Source organism: Leuciscus leuciscus (genome assembly GCF_965113295.1).
Source record: "Leuciscus leuciscus genome assembly, chromosome: 4".
Classification (NCBI taxonomy): domain Eukaryota; kingdom Metazoa; phylum Chordata; class Actinopteri; order Cypriniformes; family Leuciscidae; genus Leuciscus; species Leuciscus leuciscus.
Window position 1 is genome coordinate 19,103,575 of NC_138728.1, and position 23,719 is coordinate 19,127,293.

At 38.7% G+C, this 23,719-nt stretch overlaps 1 protein-coding gene across 27 annotated transcripts in view; it reads right to left on the minus strand.

Moving 5' to 3' along the window:
* celf2 (cugbp, Elav-like family member 2) overlaps positions 1-23,719 on the minus strand; it is a 148,926-nt gene that overhangs the window by 9,753 nt on the left and 115,454 nt on the right. For 4 of the 27 annotated variants that reach the window (XM_082168248.1, XM_082168235.1, XM_082168224.1 and 1 more), the window contains 7 exons: positions 21,917-22,051; positions 16,851-16,930; positions 12,323-12,535; positions 9,897-9,960; positions 5,752-5,886; positions 3,820-3,942; positions 93-290 (listed from right to left, as the gene is read on the minus strand). In XM_082168248.1, coding sequence (XP_082024374.1) covers positions 93-290; positions 3,820-3,942; positions 5,752-5,886; positions 9,897-9,960; positions 12,323-12,535; positions 16,851-16,930; positions 21,917-22,051 — 948 coding nt within the window. The remainder of the gene's footprint in view (positions 1-92; positions 291-3,819; positions 3,943-5,751; positions 5,887-9,896; positions 9,961-12,322; positions 12,536-16,850; positions 16,931-21,916; positions 22,052-23,719) is intronic. The other 23 variants (XM_082168230.1, XM_082168226.1, XM_082168232.1 and 20 more) reach the window with 16 other exon arrangements.

Sequence of the window (23,719 nt, forward strand, 5' to 3'; positions counted from 1 at the left end):
TATATATATAAAAAACAGAAAAACTTTTGTCATTTATGTAGCTCCATATGAACTGAAGTTGAGCTAGTTCTAACTGTACGCTATGTCCATACCCTCTTTCTGGCTGCCCGCAGCGCTCTGTTGCTGCAGTAGGGACTGGCTGTAGAGGGTGGGCAGGGCGGCAGCCGCGTACTGTTGGATCCCTGAGTAGGCCTGTGTGAGAGCGTCCATGGGCCCGGCCGACCCGTTACTCAGACCCGTGCTGCCCAGCCCGCCGTTCAGAGCTGCCATACCTGAGAGCATGTGAGCAACTTTACATAAAACCCAACAATAAAGAAAAAAGAAGTGCTCTTACTCGTTAGAATTTGGACTCAGGGTGTGTTTCTACAACAAAACACAACACGACACGCACAAAAACACACAGAACACACACAGAAAAAAAAAACGATGACATTGGACAGAAAGTACAGCAAACGCTGCTTGTCGAAACAACAGAATCACGAAGGACACTCGACAGGACATTACGTCATGAACGGCACCCACTCACACACACAAACACACATATACAGAAGATACAGTACATAATAAACTGACCGGTGTATGCAAATGAGGAGCGCGGCCTACACATGCACACTAATGTCACAATAGCAGCACGAAACGATCACCACGGCGACCCTCAGACACACAGAAACATCTGACCAATCACCTTTTTAACCTCACACAGTGGAACTCTACATCTAATTATCTCATTATTCGTGTCAGCAATCTTGGCTGTATTAAAAAGGGGTTGTGGGGAAAACATTAAACTCTTTTAATAAAATACAAACACAACCTTGGATCCATTAAAAGCAGAAATCCTGACTGCTGAAACAGATGCACATGTGCTTCAGGGAGTAACTTCTGTAAACATATGGGCAGCATCAGTGCAGATGAACTTTATGGTAATATATATATACACACATCACCGTTTAAATGTTTGGGGTCATTACTGACTTTTCTATGTTTTTGAAAGAAAGTCTCGTATGCTCACCAAGGCTGGATTTATTTGATAAAAATATAAGCAGTAATAATGTGAAATATTATTATAATTTAGAATAATTGTTTTCTATTTTAATACATTTTCAAATGTATTTTATTCCTGTGATGCAAAGCTGAATTTTCAGCATCATTATTCCAGTCTTCAGTGTCACATGATCCTTCAGAAATCATTCTAATATGCTGATGTGATACTCTCTCTCTCTCTATCTCTCTCTCTCTCTCTCTCTATATATATATATATATATATATATATATATATATAAAATGTTATATAATAAAATGTATCCATAATTATGTCAATGTTTTTGAGAGAAAGTGCAAAAGCAGCAACATATAATTTCCTCCAATCTTGTATTCTTTTTCCATCCCCATGTCTCTTTAGGGGCTCCATATATAAAATATTATTTTATAAAATAATAAATATAAATAAAATATATAAAAATATTAAAAATATATAAAAAAAAAAAAAAAAACTACATTGTAAACAAAATACATATTTTTATTATTATTATTTTGTAATTCATTTATTAATTTCTACTTTAAAGTCCATAATTCAGAATGTAGATTGCACCATAATCATATTACAAGCACAATCCACCTTGAGCAACCTGGGGTTTGGTGTTTTGGTGGTCAAAAGCACAATGGTTATGGATCAAAAGCACGTCATGTCTCACTTCCAGCAGGGATCAAACAACATCCTTTCTCATACCATCCCTGATCCTTAACTCACGATAGTAACAAACCTCAGTAATCGCGAGAAATGGAGTTCAAATGCCTGTGGCATTAAATAGTTATCAGTCTATCAGTTTGATAATCAAATAATCTGTCAGTTATTTCTTAAATTAACAGATTAATTGGATATTCCATTTTGATCAAATCTCTCCTTATGCTAATGATAGTCTATATGATGTATCAGATACATTATTTTTGTAGCTATGACAGAAAAAAAGAAAAAGAAAAAAAAAAGATCAGTAAAGTACCTTGTGGCAACCAATATTCATAATGTAAAACAACAAAGCAAATCATGCTTATAAAGACTGATTCATGAGTATTTACTAACTGGCCTTTTGGCTTGACGGCCTGGAAACAATAAATGATGAGCGAAGTGCTCGGACGGCCAGCTCCCTCATTTATCCAGCAATAATTACAATACTGACCTTTTATATTCAATTACACTATACAGCCTCTTAAATGAGCACTGGGAGTGTGTGTATGTGCAAGAGAGAGTCATTTGAATGAATTTAAATTGTAGCCGCTCTGTTGAAGAAAACTTGATTTATAAAACTAGAGACCTGGCTAAAAGGTCACTGGTGGAGATAGAGATTTTGCCCGCGTGCCGACACACTGACATATACACATGCACAGGCCACAGTGATCTTTAGCTCGCCTATTCATACTAATTACATTCCGCAACGCCCATTAGGTACATTCTAGTATAAAATGAATAGTTCTGGTCTTGAATGCTGATTTGTCAATACAGCATTCCAGTCGTGCTATAATACACAATGTGGTAACAGCTATAATGCCAAACATCTGCTTACCAGCAACTGTATATATCACAACACCCAACAGAAGCCAACTATTAACCTTAAGGAACAGTGCCGTTTCAAACCTATAATAGTTTTGAAACACAAAATATGTTTTTTTAATGAAACCTGTCTTTCCCATTGAAAGTCCATTCCACCAAAACTTTGAAGCTTTTAATAAACAGATTGTAAACGAAAATTGAGAACTAATGACATTTGTTCTTGCACGTCAATGAATATAAAATGTTTAATCTGACTAACTGATCGATTCTTATGGATTATTTTTACAATGTATTTCTGAACTATCTGAAGCTTTGGTGGAATGGACTTTCAATGGAGGGACAGACATCTATCAGGTTTCATTAAAAATATCTTTTGTGTTTCGAAGATGGACAAAAATCTTATGGGTTTGCAACAACATGTGGGTGATTAATTGGTGACACATTTTTCTTTTTGGATGAACTAACTCTTGAAAATGTCCATTTACTCTTATACCGTTCCAAACCCAAATGACCTTCTTTCTTTTGTAAAACACAAAATTATATTCTTCTGCCATTTTTCACCACACAATGAACGTCAATAGGGACCAAAGCAACATTGGACCCCATTAACTTTGACTATATGGGGAGAGGGGGAGAGGGGGAGAGGGGGGAATAAAAAAAAGCAAATAAAAGCATTTTATTTGCTTTTGTGTTCCACAGAAGACTGACTTCTTTTCATTTTTGGGTGAACTATCCCTTGAGTACACATGTCAGACAGCATCTTCTAGCTCTTCATGGATAAGACTAGCCTACCTAACATAAAACAGACACATATACACAACATACACACACAATAGCGACAAAACAATTGCACGTCTATAGAAACACCCAGAGCAATGATTTAGCGGTGTGTTAGCATGTGTGAATGTGTGGAGATGTGGCCGATTGGTGCAAACACACTCACGACTACAAGGGATGGGTTACATTTGTTTTGACTTAGCGAATGAATTTGATCAGATCTGATTTGATTTAACAATGAGGCATTTTACAAATCACACACACACAGTTTCAATATTTCAGCAGTACTTCATGTGAAAAATTCACCCAACAAACTCTCACTGAAGCCCAGAGAGATGCCCTTGCTTTAGTTGGCATACGTTCAGAGTAAATCATTAAGAAACATCCTCTATGTGTGTGTTTGGGAGACCGCGGGCATCTCTATGCGCAGTGGGCGGCTGGTATGAGATGATGTTGTATGGATTGAGATGGAGAGGCCGATGGACGGTAGTACTCACTGTTGACGCTACCTGCTAGTGCATTTATGTTATTGAGGCCCACGGTGGCCCCAGCCAGACCCTGCAGTGTTCCCAGAGAACCCAGGGAACCCATTGCACCCACGGAGTTAGCCGTGGAACCTGCTGTGGGGAAAGACAGACAGAGCGGGAAGGAGAGACAGGTGGAGAAATGGAAGAGAGAAAAAGAGAGATGTTTGATTGCACACATACAGTCGCATATGATACTGAAATGGTTAAAGATACATACATAAAAGCTTTGGTGGAGGTACACAGAGGGAAGGATGCATGGATGGGTGATTGATTGATTCACTGATAGATGGCAGCACTGGGCGATATATTGAACATTCATGGTATATTAACAGCAACTTTAACGGCAATATAAAATTATGCAACTTTGTGAATATTGCAATCATTTTATTGCGCAATTTATTTGCCCATTAGGATTCCTAAAAAGGGTATCATCAGACTAAGGGGCTGTTTACACGACACCGTTTTCAAATAAAAACGCAAAACTATTTATGCGTTTTGGCCGTTCATTTACACGACAACGGTGTTTTGGGAGGCTGAAAACGCTAAGTTTTGAAAACGGGTTTCAAAGTGCAAGTTTTTGAAAATGGTCTCCATGTAAACAACAAAAAAAGAAATCTCTGAAGACGATGACGTCACGCTCATGCATATTACGTGTTCAGTCTATAGCGGTTCATCGCCATCTACTGGCCTGGCAGCAGAATACAGCGTTTAGTCGTTTTAGCGTGAATGGGGATCGTTTGACAGTGGTGTCGTCTGAACGCGGGAAACTCAAAGGAAAAATGTATTCGTTTTAAGAATATCGTTGTCGTGTAAACGTACCCTAATTTCGCAATCCGTCCTTATCTTGTGACTTGCATGTCAACAAAGATTTTTTTTATAGAGCCCAATTTAAACTTCAGTAGAATACATGTTGTTTGCGTTGATAAGTTTGATTCGATTTACTTTTCATGTATTAAAATGTTTTAGTAAATTTATTTGTACATATGAGAATATTGAAAATATTGCTGTTTATTATTGTGTATTTTTACATATTGATGCATGCAAATGAAAATAAGTGTGGAAAGTGTTGAAAACCTCCATTGATTATTTACCAATTATTTTAATGCATTTTTAAAAAATATTTATATACTTTTAATATATAAATATTTAGTAATGTTTATTTTATTTTGAATATTAAAAGATTTTTTTTTTCTTCTATATCCTGCAGTTTTAATAAAGTGGATAAGATGGATAAATGACCAGATGGATACAAGCATGATGCTTTATTGATTCCTAAAGGAAATCGGTTAAAATTTCAAACAAAAAAGACAAGATAAGAGTCATCAACAATGAGGATTATTGCAATCATGAAGATGATGACGACAATAATGTTTTCAGAAAAGAGCAATACAATACAAAACATCCCTCGAAACAAAAGAACTCTGAAGCATACACAATGGTTTCCCTCTGCTTCTTTTGCATTTATGCAAGTTTGAATGAAATTTTCAAGCTTCAAAGCGAGACACAAGAAGCTAATCTAACCGTAGAACCATGTGTCACACTAATGTGTTGCCTGCTTTGTCAACTTTTTCCAAAAATGAGTGGAGCACGGTTAAAGCCACGGAGCACAACAGCTTAACGCCACACATATCGACACACTCTCTCAAACACAATGATGATGATGATGATGTTGACCATGAACCATGATGGATGGTGCCAAGGACTACGCACACAAACAAACACACACACACACACACACACACACACACACAATGAAAACTTAAGTTAAAAGAACTACGATGGAGGACGTTCAGACACCAAAGAGAATGACGAACTCAACTACGACAAATGAAGGGACAACGACTCTATGGTGGAAATGAGACTGCTATCGAAGATGATGATGTTGGGACAGCCTCTGGTTACCTGGGCTGGCCAGGGCTCCCAGGGACCCTGTGCTGGAGGTCAGGGCGTTAGCAGTGGACGGGCTGGCCGAACTCTGCGCTGCAGCCGCTGCTGCTGCTAGAGTGGCCAGATTCTGCAACTGCAGAGCATTCATACCTGAAGAAAGAGAAAGTGTCAATGTCTGCGTGCATGTGTTCTGTGCATGCCAAACTAAAGGAACCACACATGTTCTACTGAATGCTCTACGAGTGCATGTCCTTGTGTACAAGAGTTAGTGGAGCTGTGTGTAGAGGCATTTGGTACAGAAGATCTGATTCTACGCGTGGGCTCTGGTGCATCTACCTAAAAAGAAACTCTAAAGGTGACTCTAGATTAAAGTGTTTGGGGCACGGCTACATGCAGTGGCCATGGCGCCAACACACTGCGGGAAGTGGCTCGCAGCCAAGAAGGACAGAGATTGGAAGTGGTACAACAGAAAAATGTACGGCATGTGTCGTATATACACGCGAAATGTATATACTCTATACTATGAGGAAGCACACACACACACATGCACACACACACACATACACACACACACAGAAAACGCACAAGAGACACAAAAGACTTCAGAATTGCAGCATTTGGTTTGTTAGGGAAGTGCACAAGAGAATTATAGCCCCTGCCCAAAATGCCGCCCTCCTACAAGTCCACAATATTGTGACTAACGTCCCATATATTGTCTGGTTGTCGTCTCAAGTTTTGGCATGACGAAATGCAGGGAGATTGTGAGCAGTGAGCACCCTTCTGAAAATTAGAAATGAGAAAAATGGGACACCCTACAGTCTCATTGACTTGCAAGACACCAAGTAAACATTAATATTTGTCAATGGAGATGGAAAGCAAGGACTCAAAGACAGAATCCAAAGTCATTGTGAAAAAAAAAATATATCTTCTTTTTTTTTTTTCTTTAGACAGCAGTAGCATGTAATTTGGATTGGTCAGACAAGTGCTCTGGGGACGCCACGGCTGTCTGCCCTCCCAATCCACTGAGCAAGCATGAGGAGTGCATTAAGAGTCTAATTAGCACATCACAGAAGGTGATTAGAGGCAGGAAATCTACCTCTAATTGCAAAACAAAGCCCAGGTCAAGATATAAGGGCAGAGATAAATCCGTAACGTGTTGCAGGTCCTAAACAGGCTCTCAAAACCCAGTTTACTTCCGTAACGTGGCATTTCTGAAAGAAATTGAATATCTAACAAACAAATTAAGAGAGAAAGTTGGGCAGGACCTGTTAAGAGTGGCCTCAATAAAGGTGGTTTGAAGGAAGGGGTTGAAAATCAAAATGATTTTGTGATGTCACCCCGAAACAAATTTTTATGAAGGCAAAAAGTTGTGATTCTATTGTATAATTATTTACAATAAGACCAGGAATGTTTAAGATAAATTAAATAAGCCATTTCTGATTTCATGTATCATGACTTCAAGCTTGAATAGTATATAGTATAAAAGAAGCTAGAAAAGCTGTCATTGAAGGAGAAAGTGCAGTGTTGGGAGGTCAAAAAGAGAGGTTACGACGGAAATGGACTCTGAAATTGAGGGCTTTGTGACCGCCTTTATGCTTCTGAATAAAGCGGAAAAGAACCCATTTTGAGTTTTTGGCACACAAGTGTAAAAAATGGCCATTGGGTATTTGGCACAATGTGAATTCTGTGGTTGAGAAGGGCACTTCTGCTAGTGTGAGAGAGAGATAGAAAAAAAGAGAGATCCATCCGTGCAGTATGTTCACACTCTTCGCGGACTGAGTGGAGAGAGAGGTGTCAGGAAAGAGGTGATGCTGGCTCTCGCTGAATGTTCATCATGTGTAATGGAGCTCCTTATGGCTCGTAACTCCACCCACAGCACAGACACAGCAGATGTCAGCTGTATATATCGTCTGCCAATCATAGACGGTTGCCAGGCGACAGATGGAGGGGTCCAAAGATTTCACAATTCAGCCGAGAAAAGCCTTCAAATCCTGTTGAGTTTGAGAGCTCCTATCGATTCACACTTCAAGTAGTGTCTCAAACAGACTTGATATGTTTATCTGCTCATCTTGAACAGGTTTCTGGCTTGGGATTATGCAATGGTCTACAATGAACTTTTTGCATGTAAATTTTTGGCCGGTGTGCCACTTTGAAAGAGACAATAGAAAAGAACAAACAAAAGTATAAAGGGAGAGGGAGAAATGGGGGATGAAGCAGATCGAATTCAAACCTGTGTGCGTCTCTTGCATGAGCTTCACGGCTTAACATGCCTGGAGGTTTCTAGTAATCCTGAAGACCTTGATTAGTTGGTTCAGATGTGTTTCAGTATTTCAGTACTTGTTTCAGTTATTGGTTGAGTTTGGTTCATTTGTGCTGAAGTAAATTCAAATATTTAACATCAAGATGTGTCGTACCAAGTTTGGCATCAGCGAAGTCAAATGTCATTGGTTGAACTTGGTGATACGACATGTAAATCAATGTACAATGTATGCACATAACAACGTTCTGTACTATTTCCGTTGTGTGCAAAAGAGCAGCTTGGACATGAAAAATGTCTTCCTTTCGGTTCCACAAAAGAAAATAAGTCATACAGTACATGTTTGAAACGACACGACAGTGAGCAAATGACAGAATTTTCCTTTTTTAGTTGAATGGTTCCATTAATCCCGCGCTGACACATTTCTGTATATAATCTGCAAGTATAATAACAAACTACTTCGTCCATCATGCGTGACCAACTCCCATTATTTTCCGCAAATAAACCAGTTTTATTAAAAGTCTAAACTAAGCTGTTTTTTGGTAATTATATTGCCTTAAAAATGAGTTCCAGAAAATGCTATTGTTATGGTAATGTGGGAATTTTTCGCTCTTTAATTGTGTGGTGGCAGCTGCCGCTGGTTTGGCTCAACGTGAACCTCATTCTCGCTGAGAGGCTGTCACAGATGTACCACTGAACTTAAACGAGAGCTTCCATGACTCTCTTCATAATGGTAAACAAAAACACCACAGTACTGCTCAACCTCTCCACAAGAGCCTACATTAATGAGGAAGCCACTCTCTGGTGTGCAAAACTGTTGTCAGGGGGGAAGGCTTTAGGAGATAAAGGCACTCATCCTACACACACTGTAAGCCATTCTAGATGCTAATACGTTCTTTTTCTTTCATCCTTAGCAGCTGCAATTAGGCAATACCGTGTGCTATAAATATTTCACTTTCCTTGAAGGCCTGGCAGCTTGATAAACAGACCACAATTAAGACCTGACAAGAACAGAGACGCACACTGGGAATGTAATGCAAAAGACAACGAAAAACATTGAAAACGGTGGGGAAAAAGAAGGAAACCAAGCAAAGAGAAACTTTCGCTCAGAGTTTTGTTGTGTCTAGCGTGAAGTCAGAGGCAACATAACTGTCAAAGAGAGAACAACATACACCTGTCTAACAGCGAGAGCAAGCAGGAGCTCATTGGCAGATGTCGTAAAACACTAATCATATTCCAGAGTGCTAAACTAAATCAGCATAAAGAAAGAATAACATATCATGTTGCTTCGATGAGGGATCCATATTGTTGCTGAATTCTCTGCAGGTTTCTGGTGAATTTGACAGTATTTGTGGCATGAGAAAAACTGTGATAAGTGGCCTCTTTGGATAAGGTTATTTTCATTTTTCCTCTTCTTTGAGGATTGCTTAAGTGAAAATGTAAAAAGCTGAAGGCATCTGAGGGTTTATGGGGCGTATCATCATGATCTGGTCTCCTATAAGCCTCACAGACCCCAGGCAAAGAAAAGTGATTGGATGATGAGACTCTTCTTCCAAGAAACAAAAAAAGGGTTTGATGTACATTGGAACAGGCGTGGAAAGAATGGCTCAATCAAATCTGACACACACATACACTTACAAACATTACAAAGTATCTAGGTGTGCTACACATTGTAGAAAGCCAGGAATTTTGCAGCATGATGAAACTAAATTCTGAGGCAGGATGACAATGTTCTCAGTCGAACCTCTGCTGATCCTGGATCTGCTCAGGGGTTGAGGTGTCAAACTGGGTTTTTGTTATGCAATCCTGAGCTGGGTTGAATGGTTTAGTAGGGGGGATGGGAGTTTAGTTGAGGAGTTACAATGGGGGTAGGGTAGTAACAGATCTGAGATCAGTATCTCACCTGCCATTTGTTGAATACCACTGAACGCTCCTAGGTTACTGGAGGAGGTCGCTTGTTGGAGCAACTGGGAGGAAGAGAGAAAAAAAACAGACCGTTAATGTGTAATCACTATTATGCATTGGCTTATGGTGATGGATATATAAGGATAATGTTTGAAGGAGCTAGTGTTAGCTAAATATAGATGAAACATTGTGGTTTGTTCCCATGTTCCATGTTGTCTGGAGTGACACTATAGAGCAGTCTGTCAACAGCAAAGCAACACATAAGCCTCTATCTGTAAGGGCATGGTCTTAGCCACTGATGTTCCTCAAGTATTAGGACTGGGCCCGCTCTAATTTTGTATTTATCAACATATTTAATGTAATAAACAAAATCAAACCAACAAAATCACAGCCAATCAAAATATATTTGATTTCTAATATACAATATGTGTGATGTCTAATATAATTGCACTTTCAAGCGCAACATGACAAAAAGTGACCAATAAAATGGTTTGCAGCGTGGCACGTTATTGCTATGCGGCCAATTAGTACTAAATCTCAATTAAGATAGATATGCAATTTATAATTGTATCACTTTAACACAGTGAGACTGGACACTGTGTTAAGAATGGTTATCATGCTAAATAATTTCATATATTTCATAGACAAGAAATGCTTACTGTGGAAAATCTCTCGAAACCATCATTTGTGAGCAACTCAACTCACAAAATATAGTGCTGAGAGTGAAAACCATGTCAAATACTTAAAGGAACTAAATCACAAAATACTTGAGGAGCACTTCAAGGCATTAGACTCATACATCGGTGCCAGTGAATACTGTCATGCTAAGAGTCGCCCGTCAGTTCTGCTGGCAGTGTGTTGCTGTCCTGGGCAGTTTCTGCACATGAAAGGGGAGAGGAAAGCAGACTCTAAATGACTCTAGAGGATTAGGATGACATTGAACTAGACCCCTCAGACTGCTTAAAAGCTGAACGTAACCTCAAAATGACAGGGAAGTGGAAAAGGCAGAAAAAGGAAAAGCAGAAGGGTGGGAGAGATGGCCCTGTCCCAATGCTCTTGCATAGTCCTTTAATCCTCACCCACTGTCCTTATGGACAAAAATGCAAGTAAATGTCACCACCATGTTGTATCCTCTTTATATTTAGGAGGATGAAGATGGGTGTGAGTTTAACAGGGAATTTATGTATTGTTCTCATTCCAATCCAATTACACAATAGAGCCAGAGCGGGGCTTTCATTTTCTCTATAGAGAAACTGATATTTAAGAATACTGCATAAACCTTTTAAGATGCATTGTTTAAATTAAAATTTTTTTTTTTTTATCTTTACTATTTGATTAGAACTACGTTCTTTGCAATGCATCATGTCATGGGATGAAATGTTGAATTGTGGTGATTGATCTTGGAGCTGGATGGTTTGGGTTTCACTGAAGATGTAAAAAAAAAAAAAAAAGAAATGCCAATGAATAAAATGAGTGGGAAAAATACTTCAGAAACTAAGGCTGCTAAAAAACGGTTCCCACTCTGTCTGCCTTCTTGAAAGTACCAAGAAAGCTGGAGTGGTTGTATCCACTAATGCAGAGGTTCTTAACCTTTTGGATTCCAAGGACCCACATTGTCCACAACAATATTCGAAGGCCTCGTTTCTTTTCCTGATATATATATATCAGGAAAAGAAACGAGGCCTTCGAATATTGTATATATATATATATATATTATATTTTTTTTTATATAAAAAATCTTAAAAAGAGTCTAGAAATCACACTTTTAAAATTAGACTATGTCATATATCCAGGTTTTTTTCTAAAATTGCGGGTTTACATCTCACAATTCGGACTTTATTTATCAGAATTGCGTGTTACAAAGTCAAAATTGCGTGATATAAAGTCGCAATTGCGTGTTACAAACTCATTTATAACACGCAATTCTGACATTATAACATGCAAATGTGAGTTTATATCTCAAAATTCTGACTTTATAACACGCAATTCTGACTTTATATCATGCAATTCTGACTTTATAACACGCCATTGCGACTTTATATCATGCAATTCTTAAATAAAAAATCCGAATTGTGAAATAGAGAATCGCAATTACCTTTTTTAATTTTTTATTCTGTGGCGGAAACAAGCTTCCATAATATCTTGATTTCCAGGCGTTTTAGCTTATTTTAATACCGTTTTTTAAATTATTATTATTTTAAATCAAGAGGACCCCTTGGAAATGTAGACCCCTTGGTTAAGAACCACTGCCCTAACGGCTTCTAAATGGCAGCACCACCCTTCATAGTTTTGAGAATGGGGACCGGTTTCGATCGAGGCACGATCGAAGTTCTACAGATGAGAGATTTGGAAAGGGGTGAAGACTAGCTCGGAGAGAGCGAGAGAGGTGGGGGGCGGGGCAGGGGGGCGGAGACAGTGACTGACTGCGGCGGCTGCGCTGGCTGTGCTGCTGGTGGGCGTGGTGTGTCCTCTTACTGCCAGATACTGTGGGGTGAGGCCGGTCAGGCCGGTCAGGCTGCCCCAGGCAGACGCGCTGTTCAACTGCTGCATCTGCTGCGCCAACTGCTGCTGCAGCCGCCGCTGTTCCTTATCCTTCTGCGTGTCGGCAAACTTCACCACCATGGGGGAGGAGCATCCCTGTGAGGACAGATTGAAAGAGAGAGGAAGAGAAAAAGGGGTAAAAAAAAAAAAAGAGGGAAAGCTAAGTATCTAGAAGAGCAATGGTCTTGTGCAGAGATACTGCATAAACCGATAATGGCACACACACAACCGCTGGAGCGACGGGAGTTCTTGGTGAAATGAGAGTCCTGTGCTGTGCTGCTGATTTTATTTCCCAGGAAAGCGATTTCCTGCTTTATAAAACTATTTCATCATCTGTTTGAGAGAGCGAGGCAGCGAGCGAGATCTCCCACCCCACAGCCCTCGCTGTACCCTACAGACCTGCCGCATTTCCGCTAATCTCTCACGCGTTCGGTCTCTCTCGAAAGCAAACAAAGGTAAACATCTTGGGCCTGACCGGTGATGCCCGTTTAACTAAAGCCCTCAGGGTCAGAATATAATGCATAGCAAGTGTTGCGTTAGTTCCTGACGTGGTTATTCAACCAAAAGATTTAATTTACTCATGATCTGCTCGCTCTCATGTTATTCGAAATCATAGTTTTTTTCCCCACAAAAGTTGAGCAAAATGTTGAATATAATAATCTCAGGTTATAAAAAAGGTCCAAAATGGTTAATCTGATGAAAACATGTTCAGGTTACATTTTACTCCAAAATCAAAAGATTTTTTTTTTTTTATGCACAAAGTATATAAAAATACAAAAATGTATTATGTATTATTATGAGAATTAAGCACATTCTAACCCAAATTCTCATTACAATAATGTTGTATGTTTTAGTTATGTACATTTTTTTTTTTTTTTTTTATTGAATACAGTGCTGTTTTTATTTAAATCACAATAAATAATATATCAATTTAATTTCCAATGGTGAGCCTAATTAGATTCCAGTAACTATAATGCAAGAATTTAGTGTAATTTGTAATACAAAAAGCATAAATTTAAGGCAGGAGAACAAATAATGCAATAACATAATACTTTACAATTTAAATAATGTCTTCATAATGCAAATAATGTTTTTTTTGTTTTTTGCATTATGGTAATAAGAACTGGGGTAAGGAAATGTGCTTATTTAGCTAAATTTTTGACAATTTAAAACATGAGATTCACCCAGAGATGTACCATAACAGCAGTTAACACGAACCACTCAATATATTCAAGGTCTTCTAAAGTGTTTAATTGCTTTGTGCGAGGATCAGACCAAAATATAAATCATCACGGCGGCATGAAGTAACATCGTTTTCTCTGACGCAAGCGCACAAGTTACAGAAGGAAGACTTTGTAAATGGTGTTCAGTAAGAACATTCAGAAACACCATTACATGTATTAATATCAAAGCTGTTCCTCAGGCAACAGCAGCTAACACAGGGCAGCCATATGGAGCCACAAGAGGACGAAAGATTGAGACGAGTGCTTCAAGGCAATTATTCTACATCTCTGTCTCTTGTCTCTACCGTACAGGTGCTGATTCACTCTGATAAATCACTCTGCCGCTTTTATTGTGCTCTCTCTGAACTGCGAACCAGACTGACAAAAAAAAAGATGAAAGATCACAGACCCTCTAGAACGAGTGTGTGTGCGAGAGAGAGCATTTGAGTTTCTTGGAGGTGGAGCGCCTCACATCCACCCGGAGCATTCTACAGTGTTCCTTCCATTCGGAGAGCTGATTTTCTTATTTCTGCTCTCAGATGGAGGGGAGGTAAAAATAAAACTTGTAAGGGGGGATGAGATTTAACTCAAGCTGTCAATCGAGTGGTGCCATCTCCGAGTGAACATCTCAAGAGACCGAAAAAATCTCATTACTCACTCGCTCTGTCTTTCTCTCCTACACACACACACTCACACTCTACAGCCTTTGACTAATGTGCAAGAAGTAGATTGAGGCTAAAGTGTACAAGTTAAAATTGGTAACGCTTAGGTTAATCTTACAAAAACATGCCTAGGTCACAAGACCAGATACGTTGTTGAAAGGTTAGGTAAAAAAAATCACCCTAACACACATTAAATATACAGGAGCTTACAAACGTGCATCTGTGGAGACACACACACACACACACACACACACACAAAAACACAGCAACGCGATCACAGAGATAAAGAGAGACAAACACATATCAAACGAGATGAACGTCCAGGGAGACTTTTGCAAACCACAGCACTGAAAACAACCCTTTGAGACGAGCAAGGCCGATCACAACTGTGTGTGTGTGTGTGTGCACAGGCGCATGCATGACCACCCTCTGTCATATCCGTTTTCATTAAGTCATGGCATTCAGAAAGGCCACAAATTCCTTGGTGTGAGGGAAGGGCGAGAGATGGCCGAAAAAAAAACACACAACAACAATCCAACACAATTTACTCACTCTCATCTAAACCGGGTTATTACTTTCCCTTTGTGTCTTTAGACACATACTGTGCAGAAATGTGACCAGCTGACAAAAAGATAAAATATATATATATGTAAATTTAGCTAAGAATTGATAAATACAGGCCTTTAGAGACTTGAGAAAGCAGCTTAAATCCATTAGTGTCAACGATTTCTGATTGGTTAATAGGTGGCCTTTAATTCCGGGCGTCGGTGTTAAAAACAGCATGTTTGTAAGGGTTAACGTACGTTGGGAAATTTGCAGAGAGTGGTGACATAAGTGTGCAAGTCGCACACACACACAGTCGCATAGTTAGGACCCTGTATTAGACAGCTGTCAGCACCCTCTGATTTGGTGTGTCAGAGCTTTGACATTTTGACAGGCACTGAGACGGACTGCTAAACTCTGCAGCATTCTACAGGGCAATCACAATGCAAGGGCCCGTCGGAGGTCTGTTATTAAAGCGTCTGTGACATCGTCACAACGACACCCGTCTTCTAATGGCAGACTGGTTGGGTGGTGGGTCTGGGGGGGTCCTTCTTAGTTTGACCCATTTGGCCATGGGTGGTTTTAGCAATGCCTGACAGTAATAACAGGGAGCGAAGAGGCACTTAATATGGTGTTAAAAGTTCTGCAGAAAAGTGACTGACTGAGGGAAAATTCTGTCTAAAAAAAGTTTCATCTTGCAACTTAGAACTTCATAGGGAAAATCTTACATGGTAGTGATACTGGCCGCCAATTCAAAAAGAAATAAGAGAGAGAGAGAGATAGCAAGAGAGGGTCTGTTCTAAAAGCTAGTGAGCTGCCTACAGCAGTCTAATTGCCTTGGCAGCATCCAAGTGAAAGCAATCCTCGTAAGTGACTGATTTGGAACGCTCTACGTAGGCAGCAACTTGTGCGTCATACACGCTTACTCACATACTAGTTTGGGATAAGTTTGGGATGTTGTTAAGCTAATTGCGATATTCTAATAGAAAAAAAACAAAGCAGAGAATCCAAGAAAATGGTGAAATGGTAAATGTGGACACATTAGCATTCTGCTAAGCTAACAACGATAATCTCAATACAAGTGGTCACATTAGGATTATAACTTCGTTCACTTGTAAACTAAGCAGCTTTATAGGTTCATTTGCATGTTTAACTTTTACACCGAAAGTGACCTATTTAGAACACTCTTCATAGGCAGCAACTTGTGTCAAATGCACGGCACCTTTTGCACAAACCATACATCATGTACTTTAGAGTTTGGGATTAGCATGCTCTTAAGCTAACACCGATATTCTAATAAGCAAAACAAAGTAGAGCATCCAGAAAAATGGTACAATGGTACCATTAGCATTCTGCTAAGCTAACAACAATACTTTCGTATTTGGAATGCTCTATCGACAGCAACTTGTGTGTCATGCAAATTGCTCTCCTCACTCATGCAACTTAACTCACCGTTGACTTTAATGGAGTTTGGTATTAGCATGCTGCTAAGCTAACAACTCAACACTAATAAATAAAACAAAAATAGCACACAAGATTGGGTAAAATAGTTTGAATTTGAATTTGAATTAGAACTATTTATTTACATCCTTTGCAGTACTGAATGGATTATTTTAGTATCAAGATCATGGGTATTGTTCACTATTTTCAGATGGAAGCTGATAAGCTAACAATGGCACTACAACAACTAAGCATAAATTAAATTGGTGACTTTTAATTAGGCATTACTGATGCTACATGGATCTGAATTAATTCTATTTATAACGGACATATCATAGTAGGGCATCTTGGAATTTTTTCACTGAGCTCAGCACAATGCATTATTGTATTAGAAGGATGTCCAAAAGTAGGTTGGAACAACCTTTGCAAGGGGAGCACACCCTTAAAATGATGCCTACTGTACATACAGTAGCTCACTAGGTTTTGGAACAGAGGAGAGAGAGAGAGAGAGAGAGAGAGAGAGAGAAGACAAGGGTACAGTACCTCCATGGTTTGAGACTGATGCATGCCTTTGATTGCATTCTGTGCCATAGCCCTGGTAGAAAACGTGACAAACGCACATCCTGCAGGAAGGAGGGGAGGGACGTGGGAGGGAGGGAGGGAGGGAGGAGAGGAGAGGAAGGAGGAGAGACGAGAGAGAAACAAAACAAGACAAAAGGGTTGGACAGGTTGTTATAAAGCCAAAAAACAAAGATCGTACAAAGAACACAGCAGACAACAGTGCTATACAGTTGCTAGAATAGAACAATCAACATTCAACATTCAGCTTCAGATAAACATTCAACATTCAACATCTCAAAATACACACTCAACAAAATGACTATCAGCAATGGTATCAGTTCTTTAGTTTTGTTTGGTGTGATGGCTATGGGGTTAGAGTGTGTGGCTAGTGTCATCACATACACACACACATACTTTGTCACGCCCCAACTCTACCTGTAGGGTTACTGCGAAACCAATATTTCAATTGTTAATACCAATGCTAGTGAAATTTCATGATTCCAATTTTGATACCACAACAAAAACATGACACTTTTATTTAAATTTTTTAAATTAATATAAATAATAAATTTAAGGGTTAGTTCAATCAGAATTGAAAATTTGGTCATCAATTACTTTTAAGATGTAAAAAGTTTTGGTGGAATGGACTTTCAACTGAGGGACAGAAGTGTCTCAAGTTTCATTACAAATATTTTAATTTGTGCTTCAAAGGTGAATGAAAGTGAGTGACTTCCTTTTTCCTCTCAATATTATTGTTTGTTAATATTATCGACATAAGCTGAATTTAAAGGCCAAAGGAACAATATTTTCACTCAAAATGATTTTAGTATCGTACTTTTAACATCCCCACCAACCCATTTCTTTCTTTATTTTTATTTTTATTCATCTGTACATAAATGCATACAAAAAAATAAAATACATTAAAAAAACAGACCCTTAAATATGTAATATTCACTTTTAAATAACTGTATAATCAAGCCGAGTAATCCCTGGAGGCGAGTGTGTGTTTCGGGGGAGCTTGCAATGGCATCTGGGACAAGGAGTCTTGGAATCAAAGTGGTTTAAGCGGGAGCCAGAAGAACAGGCCATATGGAGGCATGCTGGGGGAAATCGCAACCCTGTTTGAAGAGCTCTACTCTACTGTGCAGTCCAGCAGATTTATACATATTGAGGACACAGACATGCTCACATGCATGGACAGTCTAGTTAATGGGTTAACTACTTCTTACACGTCTACATATGCGAATGCGCTGAGAGAGGAGTGAAAGATGGAGGAGGAGAAAGAACAAAAGACTTGTCGTCCTGTCTTTTCATAAATGCTTCCTTCGAGTGCTTTCTTTTAAGTTTGGAAACTATTTACGATGTGATGTGTTGTCGGCCCGAATAACATGAACATGCTTGTCAATTTTATACTATTTTCTCTTTTTTCCTATACTGCAATATTCTAATGCTTCCATGGACAATGATGGACAGCTTATAATCTGGTTAAATAAGTAGTACTTTCTGGAAAGCTTTCGTTATTCTTCACCCACAGTGCATAATTTGCATACGAAATACAGTGCATGCAACATTCATGATTACAACTTATGATCAATACCACTATGATTTCATCATGATTCTTCAAGAAAATCTTGACATCCATACTGGAAATGAGGACATAGTGGTTGCTCGTCTCATAAATGGTCAATGACATATAAGAGTATTCAAAAATGTTTATAAAAATAAATAATTCAGTTGCACACGTTTTTAGAGTTGGATTTATGTCTAAAAAAATACCATTTTGAAAAAAATACATTGTAGATGAATGAATGAATGAGGCATTTATATAGCGCTTTCATATGCACTACTGTACACCCAAAGCGCTTTTCAATCATATCAGGGGATCTCTCCTCAACCACCTCAACCACCAAATGCCATGTCACAAGGTGGTGTAACGTGGTGTAACCAAGTAAAAACGAATAATATTTGTGTATCCAATAATATAAATGTGAATCGTAATTATTATTAAAATAATAATACTAGTAAACGGTAACAAAAATCATTCATTATTGATTTATAAATATAATTTAGTGTTTGGGGAGTTGCACCACATGACATTTTACAACCTGAACTAAGCTTGCCTTGTAATAAAGTCTAATTATTTCATATTTTAAGAATTATTTTAATATTTTACTTTGGTCTGCAATATGTTGGTTGCACCATATGATTTGAATCAAACTTTGATTTGACGGACAAAATAAATAAATAAAACAAAAACATTAAGCAACATCCCTTACCACACCCCACCCAAAAATTAATTTTAATTCAGAAATTAAAAGATGCTCTTCATTGAAGAGGTGTATTTATTGTATGTATAAAATGCATTTTTGACTAAATGAAATGAAATAAAAATAGCATCATGTTAATAACCCACGTGACTTGAAGTCCGCAATAATTGTGGCCTGCAATACAGTGTTAGAACCACACGGTTGCGCTGTATATCTGCTGGCACCAGCCACCTGCTCTAGCGGACCTACCTTTCTTCTCTTTTCTCATTAGCATCTCCCTCCTTGCTATCACTCCAATACAACCTCCTTTCTGTCTTCAGAGCGGGTGAATCTGGCCCCGGCAAGTGAACCGGAGCACCGCCACGAGTGAAAGCGCAATGAAAGGCTGTTTATTTATAGAGTTGTTTAATTAGCCTCATCATTAAAGCAGCTTTGGACACTCGAATGGTGATATTTGTGGGCACTGGCTTGGTGCGAAACCCTAGAGAAACCATCTCGTGGCGGTGAAACGCAAAAAAAAAAAAAAAAACTTTTTCTTTCAACTCTCAAAGTCCTCGGTTTTGCTGACCTGCGACTGCAGAGTTCGTTCACTGTTCGACAGAACTCTGATCTGTTGAGATGATAAGCCGTTAACGAGGAGACCGAATGAAAGAGTTTCCAAAGAAAGCGATTAATTATTCTTATTCCGCAGCCCTCTGGAATACTTGATGGTGATTGGTCAGTCGTAGCATTCTGGGGTCAAATTATTTTCGCATAATGAGAGCAAAACGGCATAATTGTCACAGGGAACTGATTTTCTGTGCCATGTTTTTTTCTTTTCACATCTTAAAATAATTTTTACTTTAATTCATGTATTGGTCAGGTATTTTTCTCGCAGTAATGACTGAGTGACTGTATATTTTTTGCCGTAGTTGTGGCGAAAACAATGCAAACAAAGGTATAAATAACTGTCAGTGTCATCGAAAGGGAATAAACGAGGGATACGGTGCTATACGGAGGGACAGAGAGAGCGAGAGATGAGTTTTTTTGAAGAAAGTGGGGTAGCTCCCAGGGCACTGCGCTCACATGTGGCCTGATCTATATTTTATTAATAGTGAAGTTCAATGATGATTGATAGACCGCTTTAATAGCGATGCGAGAGTCCTGGTAAAGTCATCCTATTCCATGGGATTTAGCGTACACCTCATTTACGTACACATTTACTCATCTATTTATTCATCCAATCCTTTTTTATGGGAGGGGGGTGGTAGTTCCTCTCATTGAAGCATTTCGAATATATCTCCAACCACTAGCTCAGGGAATAAAGTTAATCTCCTGTGGAATTAAAATATTCATGAGGACAGGAGGGAAAGACGGAAAATAAGGACTGCGGAGGAGTAGCGCGAATGAGCGGAGGATGGAGGGACGACTAGAGGAGTGGATGAGGAGGATAAACGAATGATATAAGAGGGCTGTATGCGAAAGCAGAGCACTGTGGGAAGATGGAGGTACGGTGTAATTCCCTACAGGTTACATCAAGCTGGAAAAAATCTTCAACACTATCATGTACCACACTTGAAGAAATCGAACAATCTCACACACAGAGCGAGAGACTGACTTTGCTAAACTGAAAAAAAAAAAAAAAACACTAACCAGTATCTATAACCACCACCTTTGATTAGATTGTGCACAATTTGAAGGCTAAGTGACTTAAAAAGTGACTTATTTTCACTTACAATGGAGGTCAGTTGGCCAAAATAATGGGCGTTGCAGCCTAAAAGTTTGTGTGTAATAAATTCTGTTTAATTATATAACATATTTATTTCTAAAGCTACTTTTTGTAATGTCTATTTGATGCTTTTCTCATTCAACACAATAATGACTTTAAATTATCTTATGGGGGTAATTTGATGTGCGAATAATTAATTAATCGGCACATCATGTAATTACTTTGATTAAACATTTTCAGACATTTACAGCCCTAATTATTCGATACGTTTCTTGAACCAAAAACACTAGTTTTTACTGTGACCTGTATAACGAAACAGGGCTGATTTTGCTACTGTACCTTTAAGACTTCTATATGTACATGAGCCCTGTTATGATTGGTTATATGTCTGCTGTAGTTCCAACTAGATCTCACGAGAAAACCTAACTATTTTTACGAGGTGGCGATTTTTTATACATTTGTACAATGTGTATGTTTTTTTTGGAGAAAACGTAAGCCTAACATCATTGGGTGTAAGCAGATTGTACGAAAACATATGAATAAGATCGTATAAATGAATACGATTAGTCAAAAACGTAAAATAGTTACAAACTGCCATGAGATTGTGTTGGTAGCTCACCCTGTTGTTCGTCAGGACGGCAAAAGCGGCTGAATACTGAATAGGTGTGGATGTATAAATGTGGGCGGGCATATGTTAATGAGCTTACGTTTTTGCCGCTGTCCAGTCCAGTGTGTCCCCATAGAAAGTGAAAATTCTGAGTGACGCAAAACAATCACTGCCAATCAGTACATATTTGTCATTAAATATGTAGATACATGGAATGCTTTATTTGACCAATGAGGTTTCACTGTGGGCGTGGCTACCCAGTGTGATTCTTCATTGCAATTCCTTCACCTGCTTAGCTCATAGTGTTAGTTTCACATTTGCGTTGAGATTGTTAGAGCAATTATTTCAAACAAGAAAGAAAAATCTTGTTTTCCACCATATGCTTCCTTTTAAAAAGTAGAAACACATGTCGAAACCCTGATTTATATAAATATATATATATATACAGTAGGTGCGTGTGTCTCACCTCGGCTGAGTCCGTCTGGTCCCCTCAAGATGCGGCACTCCTCGATCTGTCCGAAGGGAGAGAACATGACCCGGATGTCGTTCTCATTGCATTTCTTCGACACCATGCCGATGAACAGCTTTCTGTCCTCCACCGCTGAGCGATAGGAAGGGTGGAGAAAACAAATGAGACCAACGTGTGGAAAAAAAAGGTGTGATCACGTGATCAACATCTCATTAGCACATCAAGCCTAGACACACACAACAGCAAATTTGCGTTTGGTTCTCTTTGATGTTTTCTTTCAATGACCCAGACGCTCTCTTTCGCCTGTAATCTGTGTGTGCTGCCTTCAAGTCCTCCTGGGATGTTCCTATTTACGAGCTCGGAGGCCGTAATTATGATGCGATGTGCATTTTTGGTCGAAATAAAATGGATGCGTTGAGCGATTTCATTTTTATGTCTCTCTTACAGTTCATAAAGACAGAAAGCTCTTTAGCACTAATGCACCAAAATGAAGAGGAAATTGTGCATTAGGGGTGTAATTGATGCTTTATTTATGTATTTTATCATTATCTGCCACATAGAATGATGGGAAATGTAGTTTTGTTGCTCACCTCATTAACTGGCTAAATGCGTAGTAATTTCAGGCAAACTGTATTGCTATTTTTCATCAACAGTAGATAAAATGCGTACAGACAACAACATATAAGCTTGTATGGAATCTTTTGGCTAATTTGATTTAGCTTTCAGCATCCTAGAAGACCGTAAAATAAAATGTCAAAATCCAGTTCAATTGAACACATTTTACAGTGTGATCTCGTGAATATGTATGGAAACACATTTCAAACTCAAAGTAAAACTGTGACTTTAAATCTTATCATGTGAATTTATAACTTATTTTAAATGCTTTATCACAATTATCACAATGTCACTCATTACTATGAAGTGGAAATGGGCTTCCATACAGTAAATATCAATGAAAACTTGAAGGCAGTGTGATAAAGTGCAAACCCTCAGATGTCTCTAATCTGAAATGATCGGCATAATGGGAGAAGGAATGAACAAAAAAAAAAGAGAGACAAATAAAACAATGAAATTGTATATTTGCTGACGGTTTTCAGTTGTGTGGTTGTGTATGCTTGAGTGAGTGACAGAGAGAGAGAGAGAGAGAGAGAGGCAACTGTAATCCAATTTTTTTTAATGAAGAATGTGTCAGCTCTTACCGCTGGGCGGACGATAAGCAAGCCGCTGCACTCTGGGAAATCGATAGCTCACTTGTTTATTTTGCTGTTTGAATTATTTGTGCATTTAACAGCGACAGGATGAGCCAGCGATAAGTGCTGTTTTAAAGGCTTTGTCTTTACTCACACACAGTGTCAAATCAGAAGATTAACCGCGCACACACACAGGAGCAGGGTTCCCAGTTTGATGGGTTACAGTGTTCACTACTGAGCAGAATAAATGCATTACAGCTGTGTTTACAGTAAACATTTGATATTATATCATCTATGTGAGACGCCTTATGGAGGGTCATGTATATATAACACCACTGTCACTCAGAGACACAGATCCTTTTCCACCGACAAGGCGACGAGCCCAATCTGACTCCCAAGAAAATTGTATTTCCATAATAAGTCATTTCAGAGGCAGAACAAGTTATTACATTTTGAAGGAATACTACAACAAATATTTGTTCTTTGAAATGACATGCAGCGAATTGTGCACACTAACTAGTATTTTATTTATTTATTATTATCTATTGACTTATAATAATCAATAGAAAAGAATTTTTGCAAATAATTCTGTTTCAGAAATTATTTGATT